This window comes from Natrix helvetica (genome assembly GCF_964273705.1).
Source record: "Natrix helvetica genome assembly, chromosome: Z".
Classification (NCBI taxonomy): Eukaryota; Metazoa; Chordata; class Lepidosauria; order Squamata; family Natricidae; genus Natrix; species Natrix helvetica.
Genome location: NC_138554.1, coordinates 38,768,183 through 38,782,113, shown reverse-complemented (window position 1 = coordinate 38,782,113; position 13,931 = coordinate 38,768,183). Strand labels below are relative to the sequence as shown.

At 38.3% G+C, this 13,931-nt stretch overlaps 1 protein-coding gene across 1 annotated transcript in view; it reads right to left on the bottom strand.

Annotated features, from left to right (window-relative positions):
- Positions 1-873: 873 nt before the first annotated feature.
- The window catches only part of HDAC5 (histone deacetylase 5), a 118,048-nt gene continuing 104,990 nt past the window's right edge, over positions 874-13,931 (bottom strand). Inside the window, exons 22-25 of the mRNA XM_081970986.1 lie at positions 13,151-13,284; positions 10,655-10,739; positions 9,543-9,696; positions 874-9,029 (exon numbers count right to left, since the gene is read on the bottom strand). Coding sequence (XP_081827112.1) covers positions 8,990-9,029; positions 9,543-9,696; positions 10,655-10,739; positions 13,151-13,284 — 413 coding nt within the window. The 3' untranslated portion in view covers positions 874-8,989. The remainder of the gene's footprint in view (positions 9,030-9,542; positions 9,697-10,654; positions 10,740-13,150; positions 13,285-13,931) is intronic.

The window sequence follows — 13,931 nt, the reverse complement described above, 5'->3', positions numbered from 1 at the left end:
TACCTGGAATGGGCCCTGGTAAATCAGCACTATACATCTTTAATCAAAGGTAACTTTTAGAGTGAATGAGAGTGTGTGTGTGTGTGTGTGTGTGTGTGAGAGAGAGAGAGAGAGAGAGAGAGAGAGAGAGAGAGAGAGAGAGAGAGAGAGAGAGAGAGAGAGAGAGAGAGAGAGAGAGAGAGAGAGAGAGAGAGAAGGAGAGGGAGGGAAAGATTGAAGATTGCCGGCATCTGTGCTACTTGCTTACCTTTTAAGCCCTCCCAGCGCGTCAGCACACGAAATTGCCTATAAAAGTTTGGCTGTGGAAGCAGCTGGGCATGGGGAGGAAAGAGGAGGGTGTGTCTTTGTGGGTGGAAGTAAAGCAACCTAGAAGCAGCTAGAAGATACTTTTAGCTGGGAGTTCTCACAAGGAATAATAGTAGGCATAGTATGAATAGCTGTGGAGAAGAGTAATAGTATGTGAATATGCAAGTGCTTATGAATGTTCTCTAGGAACTGAGTTGTTATGGGCTCTTTTGTGTCTTCAGCTGAGTAACTATAGTAACTCTTTTAACTGAGTATAGTTAAAAGAATTTGATAAAGGTGGGATATCCATAAAAAGATGGGATATCCCAAACAAGTAAGAATAACTGCAGGTGGCATTCAGAGGGTGGGATTGGCTCAGACACAAGGAATTCACTAAATATGAAAACAAACCTTAGCTGCAAAAGGAAGTTTGATCCTTGCAGAGCTCAAACGTTGCTGATAATAACCAACATCCTGGCTGAAGAAACCAGTAGCTCACTAGAGCCTGCTCCAAAACAGAGATGGAAAAGGCAGGAGGGGAAGATTCTCCTTAGACATACTTTGGTAAAGACAGCTATCTACTTGTGCCTGCTTTTAAGCTAAAGAAAGACTACCCAGAAAAGGGGTCAGTATTACAGAAATGCTGAAGCAGCAGCAAGAGGAAAAGCTTTAGTTAAAAAAAGAAGAGTAGCTTTGGAGGGAGACGGAGAGAAAAGGAGGCTTGAATGGGAAAAGAGTGAAAGAGAAGCAAGAAGAGGAGTTTTATGGGGCTGAAAGACTTACTCAACAGTCACCTCTACGGTTTTAGAATTTACAGAGCAGGGAGGCAATCCCAAAGATATAAAGAACCTAAGAGAAAGATGCTTATTTTACTATGTTTGAAATTGTTGCTACTACTAGTTTGACCAGATTAGCCCTGTGTTTAACAGAAAAGCTCTAAGGACTTATAGTAGCCTTTCTGCTAGGGAACTGATTGATTATTACAATACTAAAGAGTTAATCTTATTCAGTATGATGCAACTCCTTAAACCTATAGGCAGAGGTGAATTGTGGAGAAGAATAATAGAAAATGGTTGAGGCCAGATGAAAGAAGCAAAGAAAAGGTGGTAACTTTAGGACAATTTTACAAGCATTCCCTAGCAAAATAAGATTTGGGGATCACAACCTAGAAATGGGTCAACAGCAGGAGGCTGAGGATTAACTGGCAAAAAAAAGTTGAGGATATAGATACAAAAGGAGAAAGAATTTTTTTTCTGTTCTAGAAAATAGGAACCATAAAGAGCTGGAAAGGCTAAGGAAAAAATGTGTAAAAAAGCCTTTAGCATTTTGAGCCATCTTGCTCAAATGAAAGGAAGGCTTTGGGAAGCTAGAGAGACTCATAGTTGTTACAATTCTAGGAAAAGTGGATATTTGTCAAAACACTAAGGATAGAGGGCAAAATGTCTGCAGTAATGTAAGCACCTCTAGTGAAGAATGATTCCAGCAAAAACTAATGAGTTTAATTAAAGGTCTAGTAGATACTGGGAGTAGAGAATTGTTAGTATGCTCTCATTTAGTTAAAAAAGGCAGAATATGGGAAAAGAACCTCTTATCAATGTGTTTGGTCAGACTAAGATGTCCCATTGGTGTAAAATTAGGCCCAGGCCCTAACCCTAACTTTCTGTGTAACCTAGTAATTGGAATACATTTTCTACTTACTAGGGGTTAGACCTAGATGAAAAAAAATCAATTCGGAGACTAAGATAGTGGGAGTACAAAAGGGAGACCAAATGATTGTTGGTTACCAGAGGAAAAGGAGGGAAGCTGGGAAACAATAACCAGGTTCCAACAATCAGGGTTGCTGTTCCAGATTAGGCTGTATCCATATACAAGGAACAAATCAAACAAATAGTTCCTCGGGAATGTTGTGTGGCTATATTGAAACTAGCCCATGAAAAGCCATGATGTGGACATCTGGATAGATTGGACACATTCAAATATTACATCTTGTTAGTCAGTTGTTTGTAAAGATATGACATGTAGATCCTACCCTGTTTGTCAATCACTGTAACCAAAAGGTGAACATAATAAATTTCCAGTGGAAAAAGTGCCTTTAATCCCAGTTCCTTTAAAAAAAAAAAAACAGCCCCGGACCTTGCAAGCCCTCTTCCATAATCCAGTATAGACAACAAATATATCCTAGATGTCTGTGATTATGCAATTTGATATCCTGAAGCAGTTCCTTTAAGAAACGAGAAAGCAAAATAATTGCTGAGGAGCTGGTCAATAACCCTAGTAGAGTAGGAAATTCCTCAGGCCATGGGGTTTAGCTTATTTGAGTTACTTTAAGAGTTTTAGACATTATTAAGGCTGAGATGAAAAATTGGAAAACTTTTAGAATTTAATAGAATATATATTAATGCAGAGGAATAAATTAAAAGCCCTAGGACACATTGCCCAGAAACATTTAGAAACAGACAAGGAAGGACAGAAAGGACACCATGATGAGGGTTTAAAGTCAAAGGAGCTTAATGCAGAAGAAGAAGTACTATTGTTATTACTTGGTAAAGAAAGCAAATTACAGACCAAGTATCAGGGTTTCTACACAGCAGAGGGTAGTGGGGTATTATGAAAAGTTCATACCTCATTTTTCTACTGTGATTCAACCACTCGGGGACCCAAGAAAGACAAAAACCCCAAGTGTGAAGTGGACCAAAGAATGCCAGTAGATATTTGATAAACAATGCTGTGTGTGGGAAAGCAGTACTGAAAGGGGCAGATTTTTCTAACTCTTTGTTTTACAAATAGATAACTTCCAACATAGGCTTAGGTGTTGGTGCACATCCAAAGTCATGGAGGGGTGGACCGTCCTGTGATCCACCTTCCAATGAAGCTCTCTCCAAGAGAACAAAAATACAGCACCATTGAAAAAGTCTAAGCACTATATGGGCAATCAATGCTCTGCATTATTTATTGTGCGGTTGGGGCTTCACCATAATAACCATCAAATACCCATAGAACTGCCACCAATGAGAAATAAAGATTCATGGTTATCCAGATGGTATCTTATATTATAATCTTATTGCCTCAATATCACACATGGAGTGGGACAGCAGAATGCCATCATTGATTTCCTATTGTTGCATGGGAAAGACTTTACATGCCAAGAATTAAATACTTGGAATTTGCATGTGCTTTAGGGATATTAAAGGACCACTCATCAGACTGGCTGGGGGGAATTCTGGGAATTGAAGTCCATACATCTTGTCAAGTTTAAAAAACACTGGTCTAGTCCAAACTTTTGACCTTCAGTTGTGTGCACTACAAATCCAAAAGGAATGGGAAATATAGTGTAACATAGAGGATATCCAGATGGAGAAAGCTACTCCAAAAGCAGAAATAGAGAGATTGGTCTGGCTCAGGATACTGCTGACATGTTAGAATTCTTTTCCCTTGGGGTTCAGAAAGTCAGAAAACTAAAGATGATACACACATCAAAAAAGGAGGGGGGGGGAAAGCAAGATAGCTCCACACATTGATTTTTACCACAGAAGATTGCCAGAAACAATTTTATTTACACAAGGACAAACATTGCAACATCTTACAAAATACTCAACTGAAAATTGTATTCAGAGCAAGAGACAGAAAGCAGGAAAAAGAAAATCTACAGATATTGTCTACATGTGGGGCATCTTGCCAGGGGGGGGGGGGTGTTTAGAAGGGAGGAAAAAGACGAAAAAAGTCCTAATTCCTCCCAACGATAACCATCTCTATGACAGTTTAATACTTCATGGAATTGGAGCTGTAGCACGAAGTTGTACAATGCTGGTGTCCTAAGGACTAATGGCTTTTCAAAAATAGTTGCTGTTCTTGGCCAGAACTTGGTTTCTTTCTCCCTCCTCCCCATCCATCCCCCCCTCAAAAAACCTCAAGATGAAAAATATGAAAACAATGGTTAATGGAGATTTTTTTCTGTCCCCACCTCACCTAAACAAAGAGATGGCAGAAACAAATGTAGATGTAACAAAGCTTAAAAGTGGAACTACCATTTCCCAATTGTAAGTTTTATGGAATACATGGATATATTTAGCTGTAGTCTTTTTTACTTTAGGTAGAGTGATTTGTATAATTGCAGTGGTAGAGCTTTTGTGTCATTTATCATGATTATGAATCTATTAAGTGGAAAAATGGTAGTGGAGAGTAATATATTTTTATACCTATGCCACTGGATAATTAGCTTGGCCCACTGAATGTAAGCTGCATTTTTATAGAAATTGATTTAATGGACATTGAAAAGCCTGCAGTGTATTCTAGGGTGAGAGACTATTTCCAACAACCCTGGTAATGCACACACAAGTTCATGGGTTACCCCATGGCACACACAAATGGGAGCCTGACGGTTTCTAGGCTCTTGTGTAGGGGTGGGCAAACAGCCAGAAGCCAGCAATTAGCCTGCTGCAAATCTCTAGGACTGCCTAATGCCCATAAATCAAATGCAGCAACACTTGTTAAGATGCATACAAATGTACAATGTACAAATAAAGAAAATATCTGCATCTCCTGTGTGGACAAAGGAAAAGTATCAGCATTTTAAAGGAGTAATAGTTCATTCTGTACAGAAAGAAAATCTTCCGGAGTTTTGATGCTTCAAATCCCATCAGTTCTGATCTTTTTCAGGCTTAGAACTCATAGGATGACTGCCTCAAATTATCCTGGGCAGCTAGAATCTAACTGGAATCCAACAACATTCAGAAGCCCAAAATTTTTCATGTCAGAAATCTTTACTTACAGAATCATCGAAATGCCTTCGATAAGCATTATCTGTGTCAAGCCAACGAGCTACCTTGAAAATTCAAAATACTCATTGGGACGGTGCCCAATTGGGTTATATATTGTTTTCACTACATCTTAGGTTACAATCCTGTCTACATTTACTGGTGAATAAGCCCTGTTTAATTCAACGATGTTTCCTTCTGTGTAGACATGCATAGGATGGTGCTGGTTTACTTTATTCAACTTATTATAATGAAATCCATAGACTCAAAATATTTGCCCCTTTTTGAAGGCAGCAAAAAAGACAAAGGGTCTAAGCCTTGCCCAAGAAGAAAAAGGTCATTTTGGAGTTTGAAGAAACTTCTCCACAGGGTATAAATGCAATCTCTCTAAGTCAAGGAATCAGATGTGAAATTATGGGATGGGATGGCTGGCACTGAAGACGAATAGCTTTGGACAATTGGACAAGAGCCACAGTTGACCATCTGACCTAGTAATCATTCCCCTCTTATCAGAAAGGCCTTCCCCAGTCTGGTGCCTTCCAGACTTCTAAACATGCTGAATTTCAGTTCTGATAATAGTCAATCCATGTTGGCTGAAGGATTAGGAGAACTAAAAGTTCAATACATCTGAAAGTCCCAGATTAAAAATATGGTTTTTCATTACTGAGTTACACCTAATGAGTGCTCCATATTTGGCAAAGCATAATTTAAAGACAAGTATAGATGCAAAATGACAGCTACTTTTTGAGCAATTGAAAAGTTGCTGATCTCTGCTATAACCATGAATCACATTTTACAAATTACAATGTCTTGTTCATACACAGCATTCAACCAAAACCAAATACACCAGAGTACAATTTACTACAATGTGTGAACTGAGTCACTGTGTGAATGGCAAAGGCACTTGCTTTAGTTGTGTTAACGTTAAGCAGAAGGCTGCACAGTGCATGCTACTGAGTTACAGAGATGATATGGAGGGATGGAAGAGTTGTGGTGTGTCCTACTCAAGTCTTCTGGTTTCTGTCATTAGCAACCACATTTATTTTGCTGCTTTTCCATTTGGTGTAAAATTTGGTGTAATCTGAGAATGATGACATGTAGCCCATTCCGAGCCTGATGTCCCCTCTGGTCTACAGAAGATAGAAATTGAAGTCCAACACATTTGAAGAATATCCAAAAGGCTTCTGTAATTAACACTATAGGTGGTACTGGTATTTTACATCACCCAGGTACCTTTCCTAGCAAATATATAATTTACTGCTTCTCATTTCCCATGAAACTTGGTTTTCCTTACTATTCCTCACTTCCAAATATACACTTGCATATATTGGCTTTTTTTTAAAAAAAAAGTAATGAAATTCAGAAATGGTAAGAGCTAAATGGTAAGGATCACTGATGCCTTGTATTGTATAGTCCACAGTTTGATCATGACAATTTTAAATATCCAAAACATAGTATGAGGGAATAGTACATTACAGTACCTAGCAGTGCTCAGGCTGCCACAAGTAGATCTTGGTGGGACAAAGTGTGCATTACCAAGTTGATGTGGGAAGTCTCCAACCCTCCTTATATCTCTCCCCAAGCAGAAAGCTTTTGGCTAATGTGGTGATGAAAAGAAGCTATCTTCAGGCATGCACTGTTTGATAAATCAGGGCAACAGATGGTATTGAAACAGTGGTCTTCATTACCACAGAAGGAAAAACAGGAAAGAAAACAGAACATAGCACTGTCAAGACACGACATTCCACTCATCATGACTATAAGAATAATTATAGGAAAATCTGGAAAGAAGTATCATTCACACATGCACACAATGGAACATTTGGGAGGACTAAACCTGAACAAATGCAGGAATCCTTAAAATAGACCCTGGCAAGGTTTCCATACGTGCAGCTAAAAATGTCACAGCCTTACATTTTCACAATTATCCCCTCCCGAGTGCCTCCCCCTCCCACACACAGCTTAGAAATCCCACAGCCCTGGTTAGTGAAAACAGTATCAAGCCCCATCTTTTCCTTTGCTTCATTATCCCTGCTATCAGCTTTCCAAAGGAAAGGAGAGTTGGTACGAGTTAAAAAAATACTATTAAATAATACATCTGTAATAAAATTATATACCTTTTTTTTCTTTATATCCATTTCTTTTAAAAGCTAAAATTGTTCTGTTTCTATTTCCCCCCCTCTTTTTGGCTGGTGAAGTAACAGCAAAGAATTCTCTCCTTTTTCTTTTTCTTTGTTTTTTCTTTATGAATGGACAAACTTTCATCAAAACAGAGTTTGTACAAGTGATACAAGAAATCAAATTATTTACAATAAATGACAAGGAGTCTTTCAAACAATGACAGAGTGGAGGAGAAAGAAAAATAGCGAAAAGAGAGAATGTCAAAGCATTGGTCATGAAACAGTCCACCATATGCAAAACTTTTGTTACAAAAAGGATTTTATGACACACAGAGTGATCCAATTAAGGAGGTCCATCCTTGTAAATAGGCTTGCACGCATATATCGCATATATCGCTTGACAGATTGAGAACTGCAGGCATAAACAGGACACATAATTCAGATGTGCAAATCAAAGCACAGCTGAGTGATGATGCAGTCACACAGAACTGCACTGTGTTGGAAGTGAGTTAATGCTCATCCACAATGATCCCCAGGCTGGTGAGATATTCATGGTTTCTTTGAACATGCCTGGTGCAGGATCAGGGCCAAAACATGCATTGAGGCTGGGGATATATATGTGATTCCTTTCTGTCTTTATGTAGTATAATTGTTAATTAGATGGCAAATCAAAAAGGGATAGGACTGAGGAGGGATGGTGTAAAAATGAACTTACAGATAAATTAAGGCATTAACAAAAATGACTTAAAGGCACACTTTTTCCCCTTTCTCCCCATCTTGGGAGCTTAAACCAGAACTATACAAATTGAGGAACAGCTTAGAGCTGAGATGAATAGAGAGATTTAGGCAACAAAGGTAGCATTAAATCCAAATATTTATGAATCTATTTTTGGGGGTAGGAAAGAGAATAAAAACATTAAAAATTGCAAAATCAGGGGAAAGGCATTTTGAAAATTCAGGGCTTGGGGGGGGGGAGGGGGGGAGGAGGGATTTTCAACCCCAACTCATTTTGCAAACAACCCAGGAGAAAGGAATGCTGTTTCAGGATCAGATTTAGGAAGAGGTGAAGTGGGCAAGTCTGGCTCAATGCAAACCGGTAATATGGATGGCCTGCCTAGGACAGTAGAACCTCTGGGGCTCTGTGCTGCATAGGAAAATTCTCCTGTTCTAGACTCTAAAATGCAAGAGGCAGCTGTGGGTCCCTTTGTTCAGACTGCAATCCATTTCTCTTTCATTCCAAACAAACGAAGGAGGGAAAATTATATATATATGTATATGGAAGAGGAAAGAGGAGATGAAAAACTGAATTACAAGAGTAATCAATTAAAAGATCATTAAATCCAACAATTCCTTGCTCAAAATGGGCATCCAGATTCAAGATTTTGATTACTTCTGAATTAGGATACACCTGAACATTGGAAAAAATGATTCTGAGGAAAAGTATTCTTTTGACACCTCTTACTAACTGGAGGTATAAGAGACAAAGAGACAGAAAAACAGGTTTAGTGTCCAATGAAGGGAGGAGTGGGGAGGGAATGATATCTGAAAAAGGAATAATGGAGATGTCCACGTGAAAGCCCCCTCACCAAGTTCCTTCACAAATCTCCAAAGAGTCAGGACAAAATGGTGATGCTGGTGAGAACAAATGCTTGGAGACTGACGCAATCACGCACACACACAGAGGCTCATTTTGTCCAGTGCAACTCTTTTTTTTTCCTTTTTTTCTTTTTAATAGATAAAAAAAAATAATTTTGTTGTTGTTTTAACGAACTCACAAATGACCAATTAAACCCACAGAGTGACAGCTACAGAAATTGAAGTCTTGGCACTTCACAACACTGGTTCAGCCTCCATTGGCTCTTCTACCGATCTGTAGGAAGAAGGAAGGAAAGAAGGCAAAAGATAATGATTAATAGTCTCTCCCTGTTATGGAAGTTAAGTCAGCTATTGGCTGTGCTGTTGATGAAAGACTTTTCAAAGGGTGTTCTGATAGTAGTAGGAGCTACTACTATTTTGAATCGTTAGTTCAATTCAAAGACTTTGTTCTGGGCGGAGATGAGGTCTAATGACAGTTATGCCCAACCTAGCACTTTCCAGATGGGCTTTGACCATTGGTGTACTTGCTGTAATTTCTGACAAATTAAAGGACTGACACACCAACATAAAGACTATGACAATGTTTCTCAATTTGAGCAACGTTGGTTGATGCAAATCAAGAAAAGACAGGCAGTGCAACTCTTCCTGGTGGATCTGGGGGTGCCTAAGTGATTCCTGCCCACCAGGAACAATAGTACACATGGTGCTGGGGCAACCTGATCAGGCAGATTACACCTAACCCCCCCCCTCACAAACAGACATTTGCTATCTCCCAAAATGAACCTACCTGACATCACAGTCTGCTTTTCCCTGCTCTGTGTCCACTGACAGTGATGCCATTGCACTGACAGTCTCTGCTTCTTCTGCTTCTCCCTTTTGGGCCTCCAGCAACGAACAGCCAACAATTGCTGCAGAACTTTTCACTGAATTCCAGTGTTTGCCTGTGATACAATTGCCAAGCATTAGTTTAGAAATTCGAGTACTTGGTTGAATTCCTGCCTTGTCTACCTGCCTACCATTTTCAAATCCATCACACTATCAATGAAATAAACACCTCTGGGATCTTTATTGGCACACTTCTTTCTATAATCATGCCTATAATCAACAACTTGCTATGGTTATGATTAAGGAGATTAATTAAATAAATGACTAGTATCCCTAACAAATCTTGAGTAGAACTATAAAGTTAGAACTAGCCAGTTAAGTGTAGCTTAGAGATGAGAAATATCAGGCATGCGCTCTTCTAGCATCTAAAGACTGCTGAGAAAGTAGCAAAACAAATCTGATGAGCCAGAAAGCAGGACTAGGACAATAGGGTGGTTGCAAGCGAGAGCATTTGTGCTAAAATTCAGGGAAACATCTAAACTACCACTTCAAAATATAGTGGACTTCTCTGGTATTTTAAGCAGATGCTGGAAGGCCATTTGTTTGGGCTACTGTAGCTGTTGTTTCTAGGGAATTGAACTGGGAGGTTAATAAGCCATGTTTAAACCCTAAATGTTATGGCTCCGAATTAGATGGTACCACCCGGCTCCCAACCCCACATATGGTAAAATGTTTAAGGTTTCTATTTTATATCACTAACAATTCTTTTGCCACATTAATTTTAGATTAGTTGAGAATATTGCAGATGCCATGTTGAATATAAAGGGCAACCTGCCACTTACAAGCATGTTGCCAACCCCTGTTCTTCATACCAAAATACTGACTGGGGAATTCTGGGAATTGAAATCCATGTTCCCTAAAGTTACAAAGATGAATATGTGCTGTTTTATATTACACAGCTATAATCCTAACCTGGATTAAGAATAAATCTCCAGTGCAAGCTTTTCTTTAACAAATCTCCTTTTTCCATAAGAAAATGGAACATGAAGCCAAGAGCATGCCCAAAAAACTTACTCTGGATTTCAATGACATTCTCCAATGTAGCTATGGCATTTGGATTGGGTTTTTGTTGTAACAGAGCTTGATCCAACTGTTCCAACTGAAACAAAGGAAACTCGAGTTTAGCTTTTTTATTTCTAATCTGGATAGAAATCATAAGAAAAGATAAATAGTTTAAATAATTGGGAGCCCAAGAAAAAAAAGTGCATGTGAAAATAATTGGGGAAATGGTGTCAATTTCCCACAAAGCCTTCATATACCATTCCATCCATTTAATATTATGAATTTATGAACTTTGTTTCTATTTAGGTTTGATTGACATTTGTTTTTTATTTGTTTAAATATACCGTGTTTCCTTGTACTTTGCCTCTAGTACTGGTGTATATGCACAATTCACCAAATCTTTATTATTTTGCTGCTGAAAATCATGTCAGATTTAGAAAAAAACTAAACACTCTTAGGAGTATTAGCATTCTAAATAGTGGCCTAGAAAAATATCTAAAACAAATCATATTGTTTGATACATGTTATAAATGCTTCCAGGCATAGGCTGAATTCTGGTGATCTGGATATCTATTGACCAATGGAAGTATGAATCTAGTTTGGATGTCTCCATCAAGGGAGAATCGTAGAAGAACATGTTCTATAGTTTCTACCTCTCTGGAATCACTGGGGAAAAACTTTTCAGGCAATGTGGGTGTTTTTGTTTGTATTTATAATTCAATACTGCAGAAGGGAGGACTCTGCATTGTTCACAAGAGAAAGCTTTTTGAAAAGTAGGTGTTTCTAGCTGTATGTGTATTGTTGGTGCTGATAGGAAGTTGGATCTTTCCCTAGATCTGCTTGCCTCTCTTTAACATTTTTTTATTCTTTAACATTTGCTTCAGGGATTGTTTCGCCTGATTATGTTCCATCTTAAGAACTGTGGAGGGAGAGTAGCCTAAATTTGAAATATTAAAATTCCACAGCCTTGACCCATGTAGATTGGTTTTCCCCCACTCCCCCTGAAGATGAATGGTGCTAAGCCTTAAGGAAAGAAGCTGAGCTTTAATAAAAGGTTTATAGATGCACTCTGGACTCTGTCTCCTCTCATAGGTGTGTATTTGGGACATAGTATAGTATCTGGAGAGCTGCTCTGATTAATTTAGATTGTGCCCTTTCCAGAGAGGTGAAACACAAAGCCAGGGGCAGGGTGGGGGGAGAGTCAACCAAAGTTCCATAAAGGAGCATGGCTAGAGGCTTAGCCTGAAAAAGTTTGAGTGCGACGGGAACATACTCCCTTGGATCGCAACAAGGATGGCATTGGCAGACCTTTGTCCAGTAGCAGTATCCCATTTGCAGTGGGCTCTCCTCAAGCTAGTGGCATGCATGATTACCCCTAAATATTTAAAGCTAGTCACTTGTTCTATTTTGTGGCTGTTAATATTCCATCATCTTCCTACCATCTTGGTTTTCCGACAGATTATTTTCAGATTTTCATTACCGCAATATGGATGAAAATTCTCAGAGCTCTTTTGAGTCTATTGGTGTTCTGGGAATAACCACAACTGGTTGTTTGCATAGAGCAGCAGGGAGATGCTGTGATCCCACAGTTTAGAAGGATGGAAATGTGGATCATTTGGATATGCCATTGATATAGAAGCTGATAAGCAGGGGCACTAAAATGTATCCCTGTTTTATCCCCTTTTGAATTGTAACTGGTTTTGAGAGAACCCTTGCATGTTGCATCTGAATTAAGTGAAGTAGCCTATAACTGCTTCATGAGGCTTCTGGATTTGGTCCTGGATACAGAATCAAAAACTGCCTTAAGGAATCTTTTTATGAATGAAAAATTTGGAACTATTAGAGGATATTAGATATTATAAGAAAATAAATTATTTATTTTGCTTTAATGTCTCTATTTCTCCCCATACGCTTCTAGAAATGTGATATTCTTATGTTTATATCTCATAAACTCTGCATGTATATCTAAAAGAGATCTGTATTTTCCCTTCTATCCATTTTCATGACTCATTTGTCTTTTCTCTAACCCTGATTATTAGAGGCCTTCTTACATACATTGATCCATTTCCTATACACAAAAATAGATATTTTGTCAATTTCAGGATCCTTGTGCAGGCACCATTAAAGATGTCATGAATCAACTAAGTGAAAGCCTTCTTCTTAAAGACATGTTCTTTCCTAAAGGATAATCCTTTTTAAGATCTTATTAGAGATTTGCTTACTAGCACATGGGACCTATACCCTCTGTGTTCAGAATATTTGTAAAGATGATGCCTTTTGCAAGGCTTGAACAATTAATTTTTGTCTTGATTTTAATACTTTACTATTTCTTAGAATAATATTGAGCTACCTTTGCTTTAAATAGAAAGATGCATTGGATACGTTAACCACTTTGAGTTATTTGTAAAAATAATAAAGCGGAGTACAGATGCACAAAAATCTTTTGATGTTTCCATTCCAAGTCTGACTGAGACTTTTCCAGCACCCTCCTCTGTTACTTGTACCCACCTCAATGCCAAGCAAGGCAGAGACACAGGCTTCAGAGGCATCACAGATGGCAGTCAGATCATGACCACCTTCTAAAGCTAGGACAACACGCCCATCTGCTAGATCCATCAGTTGTTTGGTCAGGTGCCCAAAACCTACATGATCAAGAAGGAAATATGAATTAGTGATTTCTGCGTTAGCTTTTACATTGCTCTTTGCTAGAAATTGAAGAAAGTCATGGATGTCTATTGTGATGAAAAACAGTATCTTCAACATTTATGAAGACATTTATCAAGCTACTTGGAACTTGAAAGAAGGCTTAAATAGTCTTTAAGCCACTACCCAGGACCCTCTGTGCCCTGGGTTTTTAATAATGCTTGTATGAGATACACACTTCAAAAGATCAAGGAAGTGGAGAAAAACAATCTCTATGGAAAAATCATAAGATAAAAAGAGCTACAGCTCTTACTATTGTGGCATCATTTAAACACATGGAGAGACTAAAGAATTTATTATTATTATTTTAAAAAACCAATCTCATTTACATATGTTATGCACTGATAATAAATAATAATTATTATTATAGCTCAGTAACACAGCATACAAGCTTTTCTTGGCACTGCAATTAATAAGGCTGAGAAAGGCATGTCAGAAAAGCTATGATTTATAAGAGGTAAATAGCTGAATTATTGTCAATAAGACATCCTTCTATATTCATACTGGTTTTGAAATTCTAACCTGACAAATGTCTTTTGCTAAGGTTAGGAAACTTATGGAGACACTGGAATCTTACTTTAGCTCC